General features: G+C 40.9%; 1 protein-coding gene across 1 annotated transcript in view; it reads right to left on the bottom strand.

Moving 5' to 3' along the window:
* The window catches only part of LOC122816509 (CREB binding protein), a gene marked incomplete in the record, with an annotated part of 4,149,155 nt that overhangs the window by 1,207,948 nt on the left and 2,914,827 nt on the right, over nt 1-26,380 (bottom strand). The window contains 1 exon segment of the mRNA XM_044089341.1: nt 14,906-15,145. Within this exon segment, the coding sequence (XP_043945276.1) occupies nt 14,906-15,145 (240 nt within the window).

Genomic DNA, 26,380 nt, shown 5'->3' with positions numbered 1-26,380 from the left:
TCCACGGACTGCAGGGGCTGCAAAGGTGCCTCAGTGACAACAGCTAGGCTGACAACCAACTTAACAGGAACGTCATCGGCCAACCTGACCCTACGCCTGTCACGGTCTTTATCCTTATGCTTCTTAGGAATATTAGATGTCAGGAGACCAGAAGACCCCATACCGACGAACCTAGGCCAAACTCCGAAATGCTTATATAAAAATTTAGTTTTACGGCATATGGTACGCGGATTAAAAGAAGCACAGAGATCACAATTAGGGACGTCGTGCTCAAGCCCTAGGCAAGTGATACAGTACGAATGAAAATCACGGTGCAGAATCTATTTTCCAGAGGCAAGACAGTTATTAACTTTTTCTGACATTCGTTAAAGCAAGAAAAGAGGGTCCCCAATGGGGTACTTGGCTGAGGAGGTCTTCAACCGAAGTCGGCGGAATATAAAAGAAGGTAATCAGCCGACTGGCACTTGTGCGAATTGCTTCTGTTTCAAGCTCCACGGCAAGAAATACTGAGGAAATGGCGTTGGCTGCCTTCCTTTATACCTGACGTCCTGTCATCTGGTTTACAGCCGAAGGCAGCAGATGTCATATACCAAGGCTTTGGTATTCTGGACAACTGTGGGCTACTGGAAGCCGGATAACCCATTTTGTAAGGACTGTAACAGTGAAACACAATGAACATTTGTCAGCGATGGTGGCAAAGAAGGTCTGAGGAGCATTGTGGGAAGTGAGAGGAGCTTGAGGCTGGACCCTAGGTCTGTAAAAATGTGGCCAAGTCGGATCTGTAACCCAAGTGTGAGGAAGAATGAAAATGGACAACATCAGGTTTTTTTTTAATCTCTTTAGTTATATATACAGGTCAGGCACATCATGATCAACCAGAGAAGAAGTTGTGGACAGTAATTAATAAACAGTTCAATTAATTTATCTGGGGGATAGAGGGCAAGAGTTAAGTGAGATAAGCTGATGCTCCCAATAGAACAACATTGTTTTGGAGTACCGGTAATTTAGAGCTCTGCAGATAAGGCTCATATACATAACATTAACATAACCAAAATGTTACAATTCAAAATGGAAAGGGATGAGGATGGAAGAAGAGGGGAGCTCAAGAAACAGAGAGTGGGATTTTGGATGCAGATCCTTGAGGAGAATAAAAGCCATACAGGATATTATATTCATAAAGTTGCAGAAAGTATTCTAAAAAGTAAGTCAACATGGGAATGGAGAAAGGAAATGTTAGCAATAGGGATGAATGCAAGTAGGGGTACAGAAAAATAGGTAAGGGGGCTGGAATTTACTGGAGAAAACTGGCAAAGGAACCAATGTATTGGGAGCAAACAAAGTACAGTTGTGTACACTTACCATAATGTAGATGTTTGAGTGTATTTACTATTGCAGTCATTACATTTGGGTTATCTGCTTGCAGGTAGCCCTCAGTCGGCCTGATTAACAAAGTCTTGGGTCCTGCATCAGTTGCCGTCCCTTCTTCCATGATGTCAGGTCGTCAGGGGTATAAAACATGCAGCAGACGCCATTACATCAGTTTTTCTTGCCCCAGATGTCAGGTGCCCCCCTAATGGGAAGCAATTAAATATAAAAGTACAATGATATATCTCAAACGAAAAAGCAAATACACCAAAAAGGCTTTTAAGCATAGCAAAGGAAAGTAGAGGTACAGCCGAAAGAAGTTAGGGGGCTGGAGGGAGGGTAACAAAGACTGCAACAGTGAATACACTCGAACATCTACATTTATGGTAAGTGTACACAACTGTACTATGTTCTTCGTGTTTCACTGTTGCAGTCATTACATTTGGGTAGATTCCCAAAGCTATGGATGGGAGGAGGAATTTAGATCACATTAGGACCAGCTATAAGGCCCTGCAAGACTGCAGTGGTAAAGCCAGCTTGGGATTTAAAGAAAAATTGGCAAATGATAATGCTTGGTGAAAGTATGTACAGAACTCCAGGTAGCTTCTAGGATGTCCCTGGTAGGGATGCCTCTGAGAAAGGCTGTAGAGGTAGATGGAGCCCTGGTGGAGTGAGGTCTGATCCCCTGGGGATAGCTTTTCCATGGTGCTTATAGCAGAAATGAATGCAATGGCTTATCCATTTAGAAATGGTTTGCTTTGAAATAGCCTTCCCCTCTGCCCCTGCAGCAAATGCCACCAGCAATTGTTCAGATTTCCTTTGAGGTTTAGTCCTGTCCAAGTAGAATCTAAGCTGTCTGTGCACATCTAAGGAATGCAGTATCTGTTCCCCTTTGTTCTGTGGATTGTGAAAGAAAGTTGGCAAATGAATGGACTGATTAAGAGCCACACTAGATACCACCTTGGGCATGAAGGATGGATTGGTTCTGAGGGACACCCTGTCCGCATGAAAGATGATGAAAGGCTCCAATGCCATAAGGGCCTGTAATTCAGATACCCTTTTAGTTGAAGTGACTGCTAAAAGGAAAGCTGTTTTCCAAGAAAGAAATTTTAAGTTTGCAGTAGCAGCTGGCTCGAAAGGAGGTAGAGTGAGTTTCTCCAAAACAAAGATGAGAGAAGAGGGGAGGTTTTGTGTTATAATGAGCTGAAATGGCTGAGGCATGGATTTAAATGGAGGAAAAAGACAGGCTCTTGTGAAGCATCTCAGTCAAGTATTGTAAGATCTGAGGTAAATTGGGCGCTGCTGTGCTCATCCCTTGAGACTGGTTCCAGGCACAGAAACTTTTCCATTTTTCAGAATAAGATTTTCTAGTACTAGGCCTCCTTGCCTCTAAAATGATATCCATCACAGGTTTACTGAGGGATGGTAAAGGAGAAATTATGTAATTCGCCAGGCTGCAAGGTTCAGTGTTAGAAGCTGAGGGTGCAGAATCTGGTTCTCCTGCTGAGACAACATGGAAGGAGTTTGAAGCAGGTGCCATGGGGATAACCGTGACACACTGCACAGTAGGAGTACCAGTGTTGGTGTGGCCAGTGTGGGTAATCATAATCACCATTGGTCTGTCCTGTGTGATTTTTAGTAGTACACTGGAGAGCAGAGGCAGAGGGGGGAAGGCATAGACTGAGTCCTTGTGCAAAATATGCCCAATTGGTAGTTCTGGGGAGAGGCAAACAGGTCTATATCTGGGCTCTACCATTTGCTTGTCAACATGTTGAAAATCCTTGGTTTGAGTTTCCACTCGTGTGGGTCCATGAGTTTTCTGCTTAGTCCGTCTGCCAGTGTATTTAATTTTCCTGGCAGGAATTGAGCTTGTAGGTGCACTTGGTAGCTCAAGGCTGTGTTCCACAATGCCATGGCTAGTCTGCAGAGGGTGTAAGAATGTGTACCCCCCTGCTTGTTTATGTACCACATAACAGCGGTGTTGTCCGTCTTTACCATTAGTTGTCCTGGAAGAATGTGGTCCTTGAAGGCTGTCAGAGCATTCTGTACAGTTAACATTTCTTTTTGATTGATATGCAGGTGCATTTGACTTGGATTCCATTTGCCCTGAATGCACTTCCCTGCCAGGTGAGCCCCCCATGTATAGTCTGATGCGTCTGTTGTTAGGGATTGGGCGGTAGGGGGTGGTGTGAAAGGTAGTCCCTTGTTTTGGTGGCAGGCCTCTGCCCACCAAAGGAACTCTAGGCATAGGCAAGGTATGATAGGAATCATTGCTTTTAGATCCTGAGAATGCTGACACCATAGGCTTTTTAGACAAGAAGAATGCAGGAGGCCATTGCAGTATTTGTCTTGCAGATAGCAGGGTTTTTGTGGCCACTTGTTTGAAGTAGGTTGTCAAATGAATTTGTTTGTCTGGCGTGAGATAAGCCATCTGGGAAGTTGTATTCAAGCTTGCTCTCAGGAATATAATTTGTTGACAGGGTATCAGGTGTGATTTCTTTTTGTTTATGGTGCACCCCAGACAAGTTAGAACCCTTTGTACAAAGGCCAGATGATTCAAAAGTATGTCCTGGCTTTCTGCCTGAATTAGACAATCGTCCAAGTATGGGTATATTTGAATATTTCTTTGCCTGCAAAATGCAATAACTGGAGCTAGGCACTTTGTGAATACCCTGGGCACAGTAGATAAGCCAAAGGGCAGTGCAGAGAACTGGCAGTGCATGTAGCCTGCTTTGAAATGTAGGTATCTTCTGCAAGATTCCCTGATTTGGGATGTGCATGTATGCTGCTTTTAAATCTAGTTTTGTCAACCAGGCATCTTTCCCTAGCATAGGAAGTAATTGGTGAAGAGTCAGCATCTTGAATTTTGGAATCTCCAAAAAGGTATTTAGAGTAGACGGTTCCAGGACAGGACGCCATGAATGGTCTTTTCTGGGTACCAGGAAAAGTCTCAAGTAGAAACCTTGTCCCTTTTCCTCTTCTGGTACCAGTTGAATAGCCCCCTTGCTTAAGAGAGAAAGTACTTGCTTTTGGGCCTCTGCCCACTGATTTTGGGGTAGGTCCGGCCACCCGCTTGGTGTTGGCAACATGTGGAAGTGAAATCTGTACCCCTGAGACACTATATTTAAAACCCATTTGTCCTGGGTAATGAGTTCCCAATTCTTTGCATGAAGAGCAATCTTTCCCGCCAAAGGGGCAGTCAGTTGATAAGTGCTTGGAAATTTTAAAAGGAAGTAATTGAGACTGTTTACCATAGGGGGGAGTCTTATTATTCCCAGATTTGGAAGTGGAGGCCCCCACTGCTTAGTCTTGTGTGTCCCCGGGACTGAAACCTGGTGTTTTGGCTGTGTCTGGGTTTGGCTTGAGAAGACCTGGAAGGGGCTAGAACGGACCAATTCTCAGAGGCCCAGTGCCTACTAAATCGAGGAGGCTGAACTTGTAAGAAATCTTTTAACAGTTTGCATAGATTTAGCTTTATCTTCCATCTTTTTAAGAACTTCCTCAGTCTTGTTGCCAAACAGGCAGTCCTGATTTAAGGGTGCATCCAACAATTTAGCTTTAACATGATCAGGCAAAGATTGCTCCTTAAGCCAAGCATGCCTTCTGAGCACAGACCCAGCAACAGCAGCCATGCAAGAGGCCTCTAATGAATCAAAACCAAATTGCAAAGTATGTTTTCCAACTTGTTCAGCAGAATGCATTAAATCCTGTAATTCTTAATTTTCCACACAGTCAGGAATCAACAACATTTTCTGTTTAAGCAATCCAATAACATGCTGCTGAAACCTTAAAATATGAAACTGGCAGTTTAAAGCCCTAATGGCCAAGGCTGCAGAAGTGTAAACCTTCTTATCCCATCTATCCAGCACCCTGGAGTCTCTATCAGAAGGGGTAGGATTTTTAGCAGTAGAAGCCTTAATGCCCTTGGGCCCCTATGAAATAGTCTCTGGATCCGCAATAGGATTTTTAAAAAAGAACTTGTGGGACTCAGGGACCCTGTAGTATCTGTCAGGTTTTCTGGGAGCAGGAGGCAAGGAATCAGGGGCCAAACTACATTCTGAAAAAGCATCATCAACAATGTCTAGTACAGGAGGAATAGCTAAAGGCCTATGCTGAGGTAGGAGAAGGAAATCCCTAAGCCTCTTTTTTGAATCAGAAAAATCCTGGCTTTCCCAGTGGAAATGCTCCCTTAGAGTATGTAAGATTTCCCCAAAAGAAAAATCCTCAGGAGGGGAAGCAGAGGGAATGGAGTTCTCTGCATCAGAATCTTCATAAGTAAATAAGGCAAATCTAAATAATCAGAAGAATCGAAAAAACAGAATCCTGGTCAGAAGATTCATAATCAACTTCAGTCCTAGGCCTCTTAGAAGGGGGATTTGGCTACCCCTGATTAGAGTTATTAGATCTTCAGCCATTCTTATCATTTGTTTTTTAGGCATAGAGGCCTGAGCATGTGGCCTGGGCATTGTTTTTTTAGGTACGGTTTGAGATTTAGGCCTAAGTAAAGAAGATGGCACTGGTTTAATACGCAAGTCCGTATGCCTGAATACACCCTCAGAAGCCGGTGCCTGCACTGCGGCTCCGAACTCATCCAAGGCAGAGACATCTGCGGGTTCCATTGTTGAACATCTCACGACATACCAAATTCCCAATGGGTCTCAGTATAGGCCTGATAATCAGAAGTAGCGGGTATCAGGGGCTGCGAAAGCGCCTCGAGTACTGGCGAACTGGCTTAGGAGAAACATCGTCGGCAGTTTTGGACCTCGGCGGCCTGTCTCTGTCTTTATCTTTGCGTTTTTTTCAGAATCCCGGTAGTCGGATGGCTAACCGACATTTCTGGATAATTAAACCGAGAACCAAAATATTTAGAGGCGAAAATATACCAACGACAGATAGTGCGCTGATTAAATAAAGCACAAAACCGACAGCAAGGTATGTCGTGGTCAGGACCTAAGCAAGGAATACAGTACGAGTGAAAATCCTTATGAGGTATTTGCTTTCCACAAGTAATGCAATTATTAACTTTTACCGACATCGGTAAGGAGCAAGAAAAAGTTTCCCCAACGGGGTACTTAGCTTTAGCTGAAGACTTTAGTTCTGAAACTCGAAAACGAAAATTTCAGGAGTTGGCTGACCCGCACTTGCGAACTACTTCTGCTTCGGGCACCGCACAGCAAGAAAGACTGATGTAATGGCATCGGCTGCATGTTTTATAGCCCTGACGACCTGATGTCATGGAAGAAGGGACAGCAACTGACACAGGACTCAAGACTTTGTTAATCAGGCCGACTGAGGGCTACCTGCAAGATAACCCAAATGTAATGACTGCAACAGTGAAACACGAAGAACATCTAAACACAGACAGGAAATAGAGTGGAATGAGGTCAAGAAGTTTGGACTGTAGGTTAGAAACTACCTTCCCTACTAGGGAGTGAAAGTATAGGCAAAGAAAATGGATAAGAGAGTCTTAAGTGAAAAACCTAATCTAGTAAAGTTTTTAGTTGAATCTAGAACAGAAGCTGCTGTGAAAAGGGGATAATTAGTAGGGTATATAAAATATTGCACTATAACTAAGAATCAGTCAGAGGAGATTACAAAATATTGGAAAGAAACAATGGAAAAGTAATTTATAGGGAACAATGAGAATGCGTCTGTATTGCTCCCAAGACTGCAACAAAGTCCAGAAAGTTTATGACTTGTTTTAAAGTATTTGCGTAGATATTTTTAGACTCCATGTGGACCGCAGATAATTTTCCCTCAAGTAGATAGCAAATGCTGGAGGTGTGAAGGGAAAGATAAACTGGGAATATGTTTTTTGGGAGTGTAATGAGTTGGCAGATTTAAAAAATTCCCTACATTGCACTCTGCCAAAAATGTTGGGGAAGCAAATAGATGTAATTAAGGAAATGAGTCTTTTGATCTGGTATACAGGATCTGAAATCTCTGTACTCTTCTTTTCTAGACCTAACACCACTCTTAAGTATTCAACTGCGGTACCACCTTTAACATTCTTATAAGAAAAGCGCAGTCCGGGTCTGAACTGTCTGCAAAAAGCTACAGTTAACTTTGAGTATGTATCTACCTGTTTGAGCCAATCTTCATTTTCCCCTGGAGAGCACTGTGCTTTGGCTGTAAGCAGCCCCCCACCCCACCCCACCACCACCACACACATCTTCCACTTTCTCTTATTCCCTTCTGTTAGCAAATAGTATCCATAACTGATCAATACTGTGTGTTTGTTAATTTAAACTATGACCACAGTAACCTACTGATACAAGGTTATCCTGTTTTTCCACCTGAGAAATGAAGAAAAGACTTACAGTTTCAGAGCAGTCCTTGGTCAATTGTGATTGTTTCTTAACACATACTTGTCTTGCTTTGTGATTGTTTCCAACCCCTCATACAATAACCTAACAGGGTCTCTACCCGCATTGCTCCCCACCCTGCCCCCTATTCCCTCCCGCCCCCAGTGGACCCACCTTTATTGCACTCAAACCCCTCCCATCTTTCCAATAGCCAACCACAGCGCTAACCCAACACTACCTCCTCCATATTCCCTCTACTATCACACCTCCTCAACTGACATGTACAAGCATACCTTTCCTTTGCTCACTGCATGCACTCTCCTTGCATATCTTACATCCTACCAAAGCTCCATCATTCCCCCACTCAGCCACTACCACTGTACTACTACTCACACCACCAGCACCCATGTCTCACCCATACTCAGCTCCCCTCCCACCAGCTCAAGAACCATCCCTATGCACCCCCCACATATTCTACCAACTATATTACTCAAACGTAAAGCATCCCTACAACTTAACATACAAGGGAGGTCATCGTCCCCCTGTACTCATCACTCATTAGACCTATGATTGAGTACAATGCCCCGTTCGGAATGTATCTGACCAGACACCTGCTGCAGCTTGAAAGGCCCCAAAAGTTCCTCACCAAAAGGATAAAGGGTCTCAAAAATATGCCTTATGCTGCCCGACTGAAAGAACTCCAGCTCTATTCAGTCTCATACCGCTTGCTCAGAGGTGACCTGTGCCTGACATATAAGGCCATGTCAAACCCAGATTTGATGAATATGCTTCACCTCAAAAATCTAGATCCCTCAGAACCACAAGGGCGGAGACTTAAACCTTGACACGGTTATAAATAGAACGTGCTGGAGGGACAAATTCATCACCCAGAGACTCCCTATGCTGTGGAACAAAATCCCGGTACATGTGAGGCAGAGCACCTCTCTGGCCTTGTTCAAGAGGAATCTTGACCAATGGATGGGAGATTGCAGATATACCCCAGGGATTACTTCAGTGTCACTGCTTGACAGAGGCACAGCAAAATGATAGGCATAGTTTTTATTCAAACTAAAGGGGTGGCGAAAGCCACATAACTATGGGCTACGCTTATAAATGCCCTTGGGCAGATAGCCTAGTATGAACCTATGAACCCTACCACCATACCTATTACCCACAAAGCACAATCATTTTTTATTTATTTATTTTATTTTACATTTGTTGACCGGGCTAGTCTAGCTGGATCAAAGTCCATTTTCAGTAGAGGCCCGGGGAGAAAAGCTCCACAGATAAAAGTAAGGTAATTTAAAAACAAGTACAATACACTTATGAGACAGGCAATGAGCAGAATACAATGATATTAGTCCAGGTATGGATATACAAATCTAAGAAAAAACAAATAATACCAACTATGCATTGAATACTTTCGTACTACTTTCTGAAGTTCAAATGTAATGGATAGTTATTAAAACATTAATTGTAAAAATAATTTTTTTTTTTTTTTTTTAATACATGTTTGAGAATGGTAGTAACAATGTAATCATTAAGTCATTATGTGATCAGAGAGAAACATTACAGAGTTGATTAAAGAAATATGAAAGTAGAAAGATGAGAGCAGGTTAGTCTGGATTGGTGCAAGAGCATAGCCAGAAATTGTTTAGATGTAAAAGAAGTTGTTTTTTAAAGACAGGAAGAGTGGGTAGAGAGGAGATATGTGTGGGGAGGTTATTCCATATTTTACCAATTGAGTTTGAGAAAAGGCAGTTTCCTGCAGAATTTGTAATTCTAGTAGTGTTGACTTGTAGCTTTTCGGAGGAGCGTAGTTGTTTCAGGTTACTGTAAGGAGTCAAGAGGTTGCTAAGGGCTGGTGTTTTTGATGGTTGATAAAGAATTTTGTGTGCTATTAGAAGTTGTTGATAGATAAGCTTGTTAGGAAGCTCCAACCAGTGTAATACTTTTAGGTTTATACAGTGGTGGGTTCTATACTTAGATGCTGTGGCAAATCGAGCTATATTGTGGTAAGACGTAGTTAGTTTCCTAAGGTTACCTTTAGAGAGATTAGTGTAAATAGGGGAAGCATACAGCAGGGTAGAGATAAGATGGGATTGTGCTAAGGTGGACCGTGCTTTGGGTGTAAGGAAGGGTTTGATTCTATACAGTGAGCCAATCTTTTTATTCACTGCTTTTATTGTGTTATTGATGTGATAATCAAAATTAAGATTATTATCAATAGTAACACCAAGCAGTTTTGTAGTAGAGTCAGGGGAAATGTGGGAATTATCACTTGCAGTAATAGTGAAGTTTAGTTGAGTAGATTTGTGGGTAGGTGAGAATAATAATAGCTTAGTTTTTTTGGGGTTCAGGAGAAATCTTTTTGAGAACCATTGTTCAACGGTTGAAAAGGTTGATTGGGTCAGCGACTGGAGTTCTATTTGAGAGGAAGCTGTACAAATTATGGTAGAATAGTCTGCATATTGTATGCAGGTAGTGTTTTGGATAGATGATTGGAGATCATTAATAAAGATAGAAAATAAAAGTGGCCCTAGTATAGATCCTTGGGGTAGTCCTAGAGAGATGGGTAATAGAGTGGATAGAGAATTTTTCCAGAGTACTCCTTGATGCCGGTTTTCAAGATAGGATGAGAACCAGGTTATTGAGGAGTAAACCAGGGCAAGGGATTTAAGTATGTGTAGTAGAAGTATATGGTTTACCATATTGAAGGCTTTTGATAGGTCTAGGAAAAGTGAAGAGGTTAGTTTGTTGTTGTTACGGTTGCAGTTGATAGTATTGGTAAAAGAAAGTAGAGCTCTGGTAGTACTGTGTGAGGGTCTGAATCCATGTTGAGTGTTAGCTAGTAGGTTGTTATGGAGGAGATGGTTGAGTAGTTGTTTGTGTATACATTTTTCCATGATTTTGGCTAGAGGAGATAATAGTGCAATGGGGCGAAAGTTAGAAAGGTCAGTAGATTTACCTCCTTTGTGTAAGGGTATGATGTATGATATTTTCCAAATTGCTGGGAAAGTACTTTCTTTTATGGATCTGTTTATTAGGATAGAGACAGGGAAGGCAATAGATTTAGCTGCTATTTGCAGGAATTCAGCAGGAATGATTATCATAAAGTTTCCCTTATAAACAAACACATTCAAAAACTGAGAAAACTAATAATCTCATGCATATCAAAACTAGCCCTAAGTGGAGACATCCACCCCAACCCTGGCCCTACCATCTCCAACCCCAATCCTCATAGTCAGACTAGAAACCACAACTTCTCCCATATTACAGCCAATAGAAAGCCAAGTGACTTCCTTCTACTAAGCCTAAATATTAGAAGTATATCCAACAAAGTCCATGAACTCCATGCCACCACAGACTTATACTCCCCAGATATAGTCATCCTGACAGAAACCTGGCTAAAACCTCACATTACCAGTGAGCAAATACTCCCTACAGGTTACGGCATACTAAGAGTAGGCCGGCTAAACAAAAAAGGAGATGGTGTAGCTATAATATTTAAACAGCATCTAAACATCCAGATCTTAAAATCATCAGCTCTACAAATAGGCAATGAAGAAATAATATATACCAACCTCAAAATTAACCGAAACAAAACCATTAACATAACTGGATGCTACTTCCCACCTGGCCAAAACATCCCTCCACTAGAAAACTTCCTCAGCTGGTCTACCCACCATCTCCCCCAAGAAACTATCATCTTAGGTGATTTCAATATTGACTGGCAATCCTGTTCTGGCAACAATCCAACCCATCATGTACACCTTCATGGCTTCACCCAACTAGTCCAGTCACCAACAAGGATAAATAAAAACTCCAGCAAGCACACTACCCTGGATTGGATACTAGTCAGTAAGAACCCCCAGTCATATATAATAGGCTGCTTATCAGATAGCCTCAGTGATCACTCCCCAACATTCCTACTCAAAAAATACCTGTACCAAGCTAAACCTGTCATCTATTGTCAAATACGTAAAAAAATAAACTTTAACCCACTGACATTCATCTCATCCCTCAAAGAATGTAACTGGCATGCTCTAAAGTACCTCAGTCTAGATGACGCAGTTGAATTTTTTAATACTACCTTCCTGAACATCCTTAATTATCATGCCCCCATAAGATTTTCCAGAACCAAAGCACAACCCTCCCCATGGCTACAGAAAACCACTAAGTCAGAAATGAAAAACAGGGATAAAGCCTGGGAGCACTGGCGCAAAACCAAAACCCCCACAGCTAGACAGAAATTCCTAGAACTACGCAATAGAGTCAAAAAGCTAATAAAACGGGACAAATTCCAATACTACCAGTCTGCCCTAGACTCCTCACAACACAGCCCCAAACAATTCTGGCCCTCCATAAACTCCATCCTCCACCCAGGTAAAGTCAGTACCCCTCCTCCTAACATCCCTCACTCCTCAGAAAATATTGCTACCTCATTCAACACACACTTCACCCAAACCATACTATCACTAGCTAAACAACACAACCCCCCCTCCCCTCCAACCCACACCTTCAACTAGTAATCTCCCCACTGCCTTCTGTTTTTCTCCTGTACCTACCTCCAACATAAAAAAACTCTTAACTAAACTTAAACCCACCAAATTAGCAGCAGACAACCTCCCAAGTGAATACCTACAAATCGCAGTTGATGCTCTGGCCTACCCAGTATCCATCTTGATTAACCGATCTCTGTCAGAAAGTTACGTTCCCACATTGTGGAAAGTCTCACATATAATTCCCCTCCACAAAGGCGGACCCTCTGCAGAACTAACCAATTACCGCCCCATAGCTATTCTCTCTCCACTCTCCAAAATACTAGAGAGATGCATACACTCTCAGGTCTCACACTACCTCCTTACTAACAACCTCCTTTCCAGCACTCAGCATGGTTTCCGACCAAACCATAGCACCACCACTGCCTTACTCTCCTTTACTAACACTATCCTTCAGCATAAAAACAATGGCTATCTCTCCTCTGCTACTTTCCTAGACCTATCTAAAGCATTTGACATGGTCCCACACAAACAACAACTTATCTCTGTCCTCAATAACCTATCCTTCTCACAATCAGTCACCAACTGGTTTCACAGTTACCTGTCTGACCGCCAACAATCTGTTGTATGGCAGAATGACATATCTCCCCAACTACCTGTCTCCATAGGGGTTCCCCAAAGATCCATCCTTGGACCCCTACTTTTCTCTGTTTACACCAATAATCTAGCCTCTGCCACCAAACATGGCACATTCATCCAATACGCAGATGACTCAACCATCATCTGCTCAGCCCAGCCCCTACCCAAACTGCAAAAAGTCACACAGGAAGCCTTTTCCTCTGTTGAAACATGGTTATCCGATGCCCAATTAATACTCAACCCAAACAAAACTAAACTACTCATCTTCCAACCCACCAAACATACTCAAAACAACTCTCACTTTAACATCACAGCAAAAGACAACACCACTATATACCCAACTGAACACACCAAATTGCTAGGAGTGGAAATAGACAATAAACTAAAATTTGACATTCACATATCCATGACCATAAAAAGTCCACAAAAAACTAGGAGCATTATACAGAAATAAACAATTTCTCACCAAAGCAGCAAAGATTTCAATAGCAAATTCCCACCTTATCTCCACCCTACTTTATGCCTCTCCAGTATATACCAACCTAAGGCAATGTGATCTAAACAAGCTAGAGACCTGCTACAACAAAATCGCCAAATTTGCCACAGGGGCATCCTACCGTTGTCACCACTGTCTCTCACTTGCTGAACTGGGCTGGCTTGAACTCCCTCACCTCCTTCAGTGGTATCAACTCTCACTCGCCCACAAACTAGTAAACCATCCACTAAATGTCCCATCCCTCCAGAATCTACTCCAACCCTATCGCACCACCAGACCACTAAGATCCAGCAACAAAAATCACTTGCAGATCACTAAAGCCAATAACTCTGCTGGTGAAGCACTATTCTCTTGCGCCATAGCCAAATTATGGAACTCACTCCCACCCACAATTACCTCCGTACCATCATGCATCAACTTCAAAACTTTATTAAAAGCGCACTATGCCCTTGCAACTCCCACTCTAATATCATCCACCCCATCCAACTACTACCTTTCTTTCACCTCCACTAACTACCTTGATGATAGCAAGCTCAGATGCTCATAAGCCTAGTACTTATTATACAGCAGGAGCTTCTCATTGTTACATTTGTTAATGCCTGTTATGTACTTCACAGATAAAGATTCTAGTTCTCTACTGATGTACTATGTTCTTCATCTGTAAATATGTTGTAAGTAATTTCTATGTTAAATTGTTAATCGCTATGTAATCCAATGTAACTACTGTCTGTTTATTTTACTGTGGAGCTTTTCTCCCCGGGCCTCCGCTGAAAATGGACCCACATCCAGTTGGACACTCCCAGTCAGCAAATTTAAATAAATAAATAAATACCTGCACATAGTAAGGCCTTACCAAGTTTAATGCCACTGGCTGCCAAAAAGCAAATATTGTAAAGGAGATAAAAATAACTAGAGATGGGGTCATAACAAAAGGTAGGCAGCAAATTACATAGAAATAAATAGACTTTTGTAGGAATGTGACACGAATAATGTTCAGTAAGAGTGAGGTTTAAAGGAAGACAAGAATTGAGAATTGTATGTACTGTTGGGAGTAAATAATTGCTGAAAGAAAGATAGAAACTATCTGTAATGTGTACTGTATGAATATGGAAAATGTTAATATGGTTTGTTTTATTTTCTATTGACGTATTTATGCCTATGTCTTGCCTACTGTACGACTCGGAGCAGGTCATTTAAACATGCAGTGCTCTGGGGCAATTGTAAAACTGGGATAGGCTCGTCAATGGTCTCCCTGAATACATACCTAGTAACTAACTACGAAGCTATGAGTTGCTATGTGAACTTGAGATCCTGGCTATCATAATGTTAATGTTCCAGCCACAGATCTAATAAGAAGCTCAACAGTTTTACATTTCAGTTACTGTCAAAGTAAAAGTCAGGAAAACAATGTTGCAAATGCACCAGAATTACTGAATCTTCAAAAATATGCTGATGAATCTTCAAAAATGGGTAGATCCACAGCAGTTAACAATGAAGAGTCCCACACGTGTCTTTAAAAAATTATACACTTAGCCATCAAAATATGCATGAAAGCACAGTTAACCTTAAAAAAATAAATAACATTCCACACTCCATACCTTGCGGCCACAGCAATAGCCAAGTGACTGCATGACAGGGTCAATTTCTTGCTCAAAGACCTCGGCTAGCTTAGTGCAGTACTTGTAAACACGGGAAGTCTTGCGATTGTACAGCCAGGCATTATTAAACATGAGCCAGACGTCATCCACATACTGCCAAGGCTCTTGATACTGCCCTGTGTCTAGCTTTCGCTTAATTGTTGATAGATCCATGGGGTTCTTCACAATATCAAAGTAATCCTGTGGAGACAGTAATCAAGACAAAAGGGGTCAGGCAGGAAACATAATTATACCTTTTACTTATTCATTAAAATTTTCTCAGTGATAATACAAATAAACAGTCCTGATTCAGGCTGGTAAAAATGAAGGGAAAAGAAAAACAGTTTGATTCATGAGGAAAACGCTTGCGGCTACCCCCATTCACAAAATCACTTTGATTTGCATTTTTTTTTAACAAAATGAAATAAAAACACTGCTAAGTTATTACAGCACCCCTGCCAAAGGAACACTGCTTCATTTTAAGTATAAAAGTAAACCAAACAGTCAAGCTTTGTGGCAGGGAGAGATGGAATTCAGATGACTCAAGTTTAAGCATCAGTTTGGGACTGGATAAGTAGGGTGGAAGACAGCAAGGGTGAGTAGTCAATGCTGGTTTACATATTCTTTTTTTCTATTCTTTTTCCACTGCCTGTTGACCATCACCCCCCTCTTGGCCGATCAGCCTATTCACTCCCCATCACAAGGGTAAGGGTTGACCAGGAAGGGCTGTCATTCAGACAGCCATCAGGGAATATTTGAGTGCTTTCCTGCTTATGCCTCATCATTCCCTGTGAATCTTCAGCTAGCAGAGCTGAAGGGGACATGGAAAGAGACTATCTACACTGGCTGTCCCTCATTACTGTACGGGACATTACCAGAAGTGTGCCCTGCCCCCTCCCATCAAGCATGGGAATTGGCTGCCCTGGTCTTCAAGAAATCACTCCTTCCCTATTTACTCTCCAAGTTTTCACAATCCTCTAAACTCAAGTCAATTCTCCTCAGGGAATGAGTGAGATTAAGATCCATCACAGAGTGGTCTAATGGTCAGCAAGCAAGGAGTTAAAAAAAACAAATATCTAAAAAAAAAATGCAATCATTTAATCTACACATATCTACTTTCATCTGCTGGAAAGCCTTCATGCTCTAAAGTGTTGAGCTGCAATTCTTTCAAATGCTGTGCCTCCACAGTCTTGACTTAAAATATACAAAGCTCAAGTGTGCTCAGTAGTACATACAGAGTATTTAGATTCCATAACAGTGCTTTTGGATGCAGAACTTGTTGGTGAAGACCCTTCCCATAACCACAGATGAAGACCCTTCCCATAACCACAAATGTCTGAAAAAAAGGATCACTTCAGCATTGTATGAATTCATAATGCAGGGGAATTTACTCAGAGGTAGATGAGTAGCAGTCAAACATCCCTAGAGTAGTGCGAACGTGCCTTTAAGAATGTTAGCCAGAAAACTTGATGTAAAGGGAGAGCAACCTGCAACATTATCTGGTCTTTTCTGGAACAAGCTGTCACCAACAAGTCTTTATGGACACTTGATATGTGGTATGGTCGAGGTGGAAGAGTTGTACAAGTTTAACAAACGGTGCTGCCGGTCATTAATATCTGACCTACACAGACACATACAGAAAGAACTACCCAAAATACTCATAGATACGCACCAAAACCACATTACCAAATGCACCACATATATGAAGTTTTTTCCTACCTCTAAAGGAAAGAAACGGGAATCTATGATTTAAAAAAGAAAAAAATTGACAATTCCCATTCTGACAAACTACTACATCGACTAACAGTCATATAACCCTTTATGCACAAAGGCACACAAACGCAGGAACAGGTGGGAGACAACTCCAAAAATCCTAACAGTTGCAGTTATGGGAAGTACCTTCACACAACTGTACTATGTTAATCACAAGAATCACTGCTGCAGTCTTTTCATAAAATATGGGAAATAAAGTGGTAAAAAAGTCTCTGATGCCGGACTCAGCTTAGCTGAGACAAAAGCAGCTCTACTTCTAGAACAGATGTACAGCTTGCAATACATGTAGAAAGTGTTACTAGAACTGCCTCATAAACACTTTAAATGGACAAATTTTTTAATCTGAAAGTAGCTGCAGTACTGGCATTCATCCTAGTGGGATAAGCCCTTTAGTGGCTGGCCAGACTCTTGTCATGACAGTCTTAACATAACGTAATGCAGTTTGCCAGGCATCCAGACATCACAGGCATAAAGAAGACAAGTACAGCATCTTGGCTGTATGTTAACAGCCTTGGTGAACAGCATCTTCTCTTTGTTTTAAGAGTTGGGATGAACCATGGGCTGCTTCAAGGAGAGATCAGGGACTAATTAAGGCATGGTCCTGATATTTCTCCAGTAAAAATCTTTACACATTACAGCTTGAAGCCAAAGGGACCTCCCATCAGAGATGACACCTACTAGGAATAGGAGTTTTCAGAGTGACAGAACCAACATGTTCACGTGCGGAAACTGCAAACCTTTACAGCAGCCCTGTTAAACAATGAAGGATCCAGGGGAAGGCAAGCTGAAGTGACAGAAATACGTCTTGATGGACGCACAGGAAAGGCACTGGCTTAAACAATTCAGAGAGATACCAATGTATTCAAGGAACTGAACTGGTAGATGGATCTATACACTTTTCACTACATTACAATGAGAACCTCTTCCATTTGGCCCAATACAATTTTTGAGATTCATGACAGGTTGTCAGAAGTTAGCTGATTGAAATGGTACTTGACAAAATTCAGTCCCTTGAAAATGATCTAAATACAGTGCCTGGTTGGGGGTGGGGTGGTCACTCTCTTGCGTAATATTGACTACTCCTGAAGTCACACTTTTTTTAAACAAGAAACTTTTTTAAATTAAATTATTATTTATAGTAATGGCAACTGTACATTTATATACATGAAAACAAACCATACGGACATATTTTTAGTTGCAAACGTTATACATCACTTATAATCTATCCAGTCATTGTCAGTCAGACGTTACAAAGCTCATTCAATTCCTGTCTTCCCTTAAACCTCATTCCTCCTCCAAAACATTACTCTGCATGTACTGCTCTCACAACTCCCATTTTTATGCAATCTGCTCCTACCCTTATCTAAAGATCCCACTTCCTGTTACTATATTTACTAGATCTAGTACAGTTGGTTTAGACATAGATTTCCACTTTCTACTAACTTCTTTTTTTGGCAGCCACCAGAATTAAACTCAGCAAGGCCTTGCTATGTCTAAGCAATTTCGATTCTTTATCATAGCTCAAAAAAAAAATAATTTCCTTAGTAGCACCAATTTGCTTACATAGTATTTGTGTTAAAGTAGTCTGTAGGGAATTTTTAAAGTCTGCCAACTCATTAAACTCCCAAAAATATGTTCCCAATTGCCTCTTTCTTACCCATCACACCTCCAAAATTTGCAATCTACTGGAGGAAAAATTCTTTGGAGTCTGCTTGAGGTATAAAAATACCTATGCGGAAACTTCCAAAGATCCTAAATGGACTTTGTTGCATGTTTGCGAGCTATCCATATATTCCTCCACTGTTTCCTTGTGAATTCCTTATCCATTCTCTCTTTACAATCAGGTCTAACCTCCTCCGATTGATTCCTATACTTATGCAATATTTTATATGCCCTACTAATTATCCCCTTTTTTAACAGCAGCTTCTGTTCTAGGTTCTATTAAAAAACTATCAGTGCTGGTCTTTCAATTAGGATCCCCCTATTTTTATTCTCTTTGCTTATACTCGTAACATCTACTCTGATATGAATCCTTGACAGGGAAGTCAATCTCTAGCCTGCAGTCCAAATGAATTCTTGGCATCTTCCCATTCTATTATCTTTCCCTCTCTAATTACGTGCTCCCAATATGTTGACTTAGTTCTTAGAATACATTCTGCTACTTTATGAAAATAATATTCTGCATGGTTATTGTTATTCTCCTTGGGGATCTGCATCCAAAATCCAGGTCTCTCCTTGTTTTTTGACCCCCCCCCCCCCATTTCATCATCCCTTTCCATTTCTGAGTTACAGCTCTCTGGTTGTGCTACTGTTTAGGAGCTGTAACTGTGTAGTTCTGAAATAACCCTTCAAATCAGGTAAACCCAAAGCACCTTGTTCTATTGGAAGGATCATTTTACATCAGGAAAGAGCTCCCCTGCACAGAGGAAGTTGCACGGCAAAAACATGTAACAAAAAAATAAAAATAGCCAGCAACAGGTAGACTGCGAGTAATAATAGAATTTAATGGTATTAAGACTGCATCAAACAGACCGGTTTCGGCCTGGATTTAACCTGGCCTTCTTCAGTGTTATCAAAAAAAACAGAATTACATACCAAAAGCCTTTAAATAATAAAAGGTAATTGAGAAAATGAACATGACTGGCTGACAAAAAGCATCATCATAAATATTCATTAAGCCCTGGATTAAACAGAGCACCAAGTTTAGTAATCCATTTTTTCTCTTTGATATTAAGTTTATTGTGCCAACCAGATTTGTGAGTGCGATCCCCAATAATCTTGTCAATAATAATAAAATGAAATTTAGCTGCCTGATGTTTCAGTGTGTGTTTATATAAAGCATTAGTTAGTCTTTTACATTTAATGTCACTCAAATGCTCTGACAAACGTAGCTTAAATGGATGGGAGGTCTGACCAATATAAAATGAATGACAGCTGCAACTTGCCATGTATATAACCCAATCCGTGTTACAATTAGCAAAGAATTTTATGTCATAAACTGTACTACTATTTCGGCTGGTAAATTCTTTAGATCTCAGAATGTATTTACAATTATTACAATGGCCGCAAGGAAAACAGCCAGTAAGTTTACCACCCAATATAGTAGTTTGATAAAGCTGAGGTAACATGGAATCAGAGTGGTGCTTATAGTGATTAAAGTGAGCCCCTAAGTTTTTTCCTTTCCTGAAGGAAAATGAGCAAACATTAGGAATCAAGGTGTTTATTACAGCATCCGCCTTCAATATATTCCAATTGTCATTTACAATATCCATGAATCTATTGGTATTTCTACCAAAAGTAGTAGTAAGACGTAATATATTTGAAGACAAAGGTTTATCTTTATATGTCAATAAGTCCTGTCTGATGAGACCCGATGCATGATTCTGTGCCATATTGACATAACCCGAACTATAACCCCTATTGATGAATCTATCATGTAAATCCTGGCAACGATGTTTGAAACTATCCTCATCCGAACAATTGCGCCTAATTCTAATAAATTGTGATTTAGGAATGTTCCTGGCAATATGTTTTGGATGATAGCTCGAGGTGTGGAGTAGGGTGTTATATTGTGGGAACTTCCTATATACCGTATCACCTTTCTGGATGTTTTGATTTCCAGAAAAGAGGATAATACCTTGAACACAGAGGTATCTGCTTGCTTTTATGCTTTGGAGGTCCCTGATGCTTGGGCAAGGTTTTTATTGAGAGCCTCCGCGAATGTAGGTGTGTGTTTTGTGTTTTGGTGGTGTAGGATTTGAGGGACCTGTGTGATGAGTGTGGTGTGGTGCAAGTGTTTACCTTCTCCTCTTGACTGTCTAGTCCAGTCTTGGGTGAAGAGAGCTTTGCTTCCAGTTTGGCTATATAAGTGCATCTCTCACAGGTTGTAGTGTTGGGTGGTAGGAGGAGAGGGTTGTCTGTGTAGCTGAGGCAATTGCTGCATTGCCCCAAGATGCCCAGATTCATCAGGTAGACAGGAGAAATCATCGGGAGCTGACCCTTAGACATGCCTGGATAGGTGCTTATTTATTAAGTACTAAAAACTGCTTTCCTCTAGACAAGTGAAGAAAGTTGAGTGCTGTAGTAATTTGCAGCTTATGTAGTGCTTACAATGAGTTCTGAACAAGGGTACATTTGTTTCTTAACACATCCATTTGAACCTATGTCATATTGTACAAAACATTTTGTTTTAATGAATACACAAAAGAAACACTCTTCCTGAACACCCCAAAACCTATTAACGAAATACTAACTCACAAAACTATGTACATCTACAGATAATGACGTTTAACCCTCCTAACGAGAACAACTATCCCAGAATGACAGCCACATTCAAAAGCTTCAGTTAACCTACAATGAAGGTAATCCATGCTAGGATGCATGATAAAGTCTGTGCTTCTACTTCCACCAAGTGCTATGTTTTTTTTGTCTTATCTTTATTCCTCGCCCAAATGAAGAAAACAACTAGAATGCTTTCAGAAAACATCTCTTAGCCATTGAAAAAAGTATTTTGTTTTTATTGCCCTTTTCAGACTGTCTCCATACAAACATGAGAACGGGATACAAAGTTGTGTTCCACTACACATATTGCAATGCAAACATTTATGTGCTAGATGGAAACACTTATTATATTCAGTGTTCTTTCATTTATTTGCTTCCCCTTAAAACTTATTAAATCAAGACAAGGGTCTTAATCCAGTCTTTCTCCATGCAAAATTAAGAAAAAAATATCAATGTTACTTATATTATGCTCTCCAGTGTTTCTAATTTTTAGACTGTAGTTTCTACATTTCTTAAAACTGAACAAGAAAAAAGAAGCAATGAAAAAATAAGGGCACGTGTTTACTAAACTATTAAACATGACATTAACTGAAAACCTTTACTTCATAGCATGCAGTTAATGCCATGAATTATAAAAATACTATCAACAAAATTGTGTTTTACTTAAAAGTTACTTTTTCCTTCCTCTTCCAGTCTCCTAAATTTTCTTCTAAACATTAATGACACAAAGTAGGGCACATGCCTTGGATTCTCTTACAAGTTTAACAAAGTCAAAAATGTCCAAAATGTCCAGGTTTTCTTGTGACGTCACACTTCACAAAAGTAATTAATGCTACATTTATTCATCAAGCTCTGAATTGCTGGCTTTCTTCCTGTTGATCTCCATCAACCAGTGCCACACTCTGGTTCATTTCCAACGTAATTCTGGTTCTTCTAGTCAACTCTTAGGCTTTTATCATAGGAGATTACTAGGCGATCGACCCAGAGGTCAGTTTAAGCCTAGATGTTTCAATCCAATGTAATACTGTACAGGTACTAGTTAACACCCAAGACTGCATTTGGTGATGACTGATCATGTCCGCAAGGATTGTGGGTGCTATCCCTGATAATAACAATGTGCCCCATCCACTCATCCAGGCTCTTCTTGAACAGTGTCATAGAGGTGTTCTGTATCACATGAATTGGTAGTCAGTTTCAAAGACATGGCAGTCACTGGGAGATAAATCTGTCCCCATCCAGCATGTCCTATTTAAGTCACGGGCCATATTTAAGTCCCTGGAACGAGTAGCCCTAGACCCATTTGATTTACGGACATGCACTAAGTTCATTAGATTTGGTTCTTGGGTTGCTCTGTAGGCCAAGTACAAGTCTCCCTTAAGAAGTGCTACACTGATACTACAGTGCTTAAAAAGTGTATTTAATAGACTACATTTAAAATTTTCTTTTTAGAACCCCCACTCCCTTCCCATGACTATTCAGTCATGTGTCTTCAATTAGCCCAATCAATCCTGTCCATTCCCAACATCAGGAAGCTGCATGAAGGAGAGGTAACAGCCAAGGAGAGTGCACACCATAATACAGGAAGTTAGGAGGTTTTCCTTATACTTACAACAGCTCTCCCCTTTTGGTCAATGGTCATAGAGCAATGCCTGGCTATGTCACCCTGAACGTATGCACAATCACGATTCTTAACTATAGGGCATATGCACCCTTGATCAGGCTCACACCCCAACCTCTGAACACTAGAGTACAATATTAAGCCTCATCTCCACAGGTAGTAGTCTTGTAGCAGGGCTTCTTTAACTAACTTCCTTCCTCTGGGACAGGCTGACCTCAAATGTTCAGTCCCATCCCTCCTTAACTTGTTTCTATAGTATTCCAAGGTGCAGGATCACTGGAAATATAGCAAGGACTTCTTCCTCCGTTTTAACCAGCTTGGGTTCCACTTATCTGTTTTTCTATCTCTCAAGCATTTTCCTTTGGAATGCTGGAAAATGTTTTTCTTTATTGGCTTTATTATCAGAAGAAGAAGAGTTCCTTTCTGTCTGATAATTCACTTTTTTGTTGGATAAACTTTTGTATTTCCTCTGTAGCATATTCTGCATTAATGAATGCTTCTGACCTTCCAGGGAAATACTCTGAAAATAGCTGAATACAGCAGTTTAAATCTCACACCAGTTTCTCAACATTCACTGATTGCTGGAATAAATTTACTACTTTTCTGCCTGGTGTACAGTGAGCAGTCATTTTGCACAAATACTCTACTGCCTCTTCCTTTAAGTACTTTGTCCTTCTGCCACAGATTTGCCAGAATCAACTATTTATGCTCGTAGGATTGCATATTTACTGTTAAAGGTATTGGTTGCCTTCCACTGTCCAGGTTTGGAGCATACACACAATGTGTCCTTTCAGTTAAGAAACCCTGCTGTGGAATATCAGTCTAGCTGCTTACTTGTGCGTTCATAAAAATGAATACAGTCTGTTCTTTCCACTTTCTCTGGTACAGCAGAAAATGTCAAGTTTTCCCTACGTGCTATGTCTTCTAATTCTACCACTTTTTGAAACATATCTTCCTAAGCAGTCTCGCAGTCAGCCAGCCTTTTCTTCAAGTGGACCTCTGATTTTTTGCAGTTTTATCAGCTCATCTGAATATCTACTTAAAGCTTGTGCCATTTTTTTCCAGCCTTATGTTATATGAGTTGATACACTCATTCGGTGTTTCATTTATTCTAATTAGCTCTGAGCACATTTGAGTTATTTTTTTCCACTACATTACTGAAAGCCATGTTTTGCACTAAAGCTGGAGCTTGAACTGCTTTTTGCTAAGCAGCTACAGGATTCTTCCCAGCCAGTGTTTTCTCACCTTTTGTGAATGATTTTCCTTCAGGTTCTCAATTTCTTTTTTTTTTTGCTGGCATCCAGGCATTCCAATTACTAGCCAGTTACTGAAATTTACGCCAAAGACAAATTCACTGGCTCTCTTTTCGGAGTTTCAGTTTTCACACTAGGAGAACTGAAATTAAGCTGCAGCTCAATGTACGGCCATTGAAGTCCCTCTGAAGTCACACTACTGTTAGGGAAAGAGGATCAATCTGACTCCCTATTGAAATGTTGACACTTGAAATGCAGAGTACAGAACCCCCTCCCTCCCAAAAAAGACAGAAAACCTGGGGGCACCCCCCCAAACCTATATATACCAACTCCGAGATCGCCATACCTCAGAAAAAAAAGGGAATATGCCATCTCAGACGTAGTATATGTAAATCTGTTCTTTTGGTCATTCAGTCTCTGTGTTTTGGGACTTGGTCTAGTGGGTTCCAACACTTCAAATGATTACCTGAATCTCAGAGAGTAGTATTGCGAAGTTCAGCATATAACAACCTCAACAGTTCCACATTTCTGGTGTTAGGTCTTCTGGCCAATACAATGCAGAGGGATCAGAAAAGAACTCACTATGAGTTACTAGTCAGCAATAATTCATACTTTAATTTAAGCCTGACAATTATGAGACTATAGTGAATCAAGAACACTTCTATCAATGCTGGGCTAGCAGGGTGCAGTAGGATGGTAGGGTTAAGAGACCTTCCATCTTTATATGAGCTACCTGAAAGAACCACATCTGTTTTGGTTAATGAATGTGGAGCTTTAAAATAAGCTCTGCTCTTTTTTTTAAGGAATAGATGGAAAGGCACAAAGGAGATCCCAGTTCCAGTGAAAGGTAACGGTGCTGGTTGCCTTGGCTTCTGAGCAGAGGAGTCAAAACAGAACTTCTGAATAAAGTGAACAGACCGTCATGCAAGCAGAGCCACTTCTGCCAATGTCCACCCCCCCAAACATCTTTATTGAATTATCGTAGCACACGCAAATTTAGAATGACATAAAAGTAATCAAAACTATATATTGACATCCTCTTCTTCTTTCGGCTGCTCCCGTTAGGGGTCGCCACAGCAGATCAACTGTTTCCATTTCTTCCTGTCCTCTGCATCTTACTCTGTCACACCAACCACCTGCATGTCCTCTCTCACCACATTCAAAAACCTTATCTTAGGCCTCCCTCTTTTCCTGTTACCTGGCAGCTTCATCCTTAGCATCTTTTTCCCAATATATTCTGCGTCCCTCCTTAGCACATGTCCAAACCAACGTAATCTTGCCTCTCTGGCTTTCTCTCCAAACCTTCCAACCTGGGCTGACCCTCTAATATACTTATTCCTAATCCTGTCCATCCTCGTCACACCCAGTGCAAATCTTAACATCTTCAACTCTGCCACGTCAAGCTCTGACTCCTGCCTTTTTGTCAATGCCACTGTCTCCAACCCATATAACATAGCTGGTCTCACTACCCTCTTGTAGACCTTCCCTTTCACCCTTACTGGTACTAGTCTGTCACAAATCACTCCTGACACTCTTCTCCACCCACTCCATCCTGCCTGTACTCTCTTCTTCACCTCTCTTCCACACTCACCATTACTCTGAACTGTTGATCCCAAGTACTTAAACTCATCCACCTTCGCCACCCTGCATCCTCACCATTCCTCTATCCTCCTTCTCATTCACACATATATATTCTGTCTTAGTCCTGCTGACCCTCATTCCTCTTCTCTCTAAAGCATATCTCCACCTCTCCAGAGTCTCCTCCACCTATTCCCTACTCTCACTACAGATCACAATGTCATATTAAACATTATATTTCTATATATCATAAAACCTAAACAATGTTAAATAAATTATTCAATTCCTGTCTTTCTTTTAAACAAGAAACATCTTCATTAAACTATCACTTACTACACAGGCACTCGCACATTAATATAAATGAAAACAAACCACACCGACATAATCCTAGTCGTGAGCATTTTACATCACAAACCATAGTGACACACTCCCAGTTGCAAACATTATACATCACGTATAATCTACCCAGTCCTTCTCACTCAAACATTACATAGCTTTTTAGGCCTCATTCCTCCTTTTGTATGTATTGTTCCCACAATTCCCATTTTTCATATGTAGTTTGCTCCTACCCTTTTCTAAAGATCTCAATTCCAGATGTTTTATCTCTGTTACTATATTCACTACTTCCAGTACAGCTTGTTTAGATTTTGATTTCCAGCTTTTTTGGCAGCCACCATTATTAGACACAGCAAAGCCTTACAATGTCCAGGCAATTCCGATTCTATATCATATCTCAAAAAAACATCTCCCTTGTCAGACCAATCTGTCCACCCAGCATCTCTGACAATGCATCCCCTGCAGATAATCCTTAAAGTCCGCCATCTCACCACACTCCAGGAAAATATGTTCCCAATTATCTCTTTCTTCCCTTTCACACCTCCAACATTTACTATCCACCTGAGGAAAAAACATCCATTTCCTTGATACCTCAAG

The sequence above is a fragment of the Protopterus annectens genome, chromosome 12.part0 (genome assembly GCF_019279795.1).
Source record: "Protopterus annectens isolate FY-2018-M chromosome 12.part0, PAN1.0, whole genome shotgun sequence".
Classification (NCBI taxonomy): Eukaryota; Metazoa; Chordata; order Ceratodontiformes; family Protopteridae; genus Protopterus; species Protopterus annectens.
This window is presented reverse-complemented; position numbering and strand designations above follow the sequence as displayed.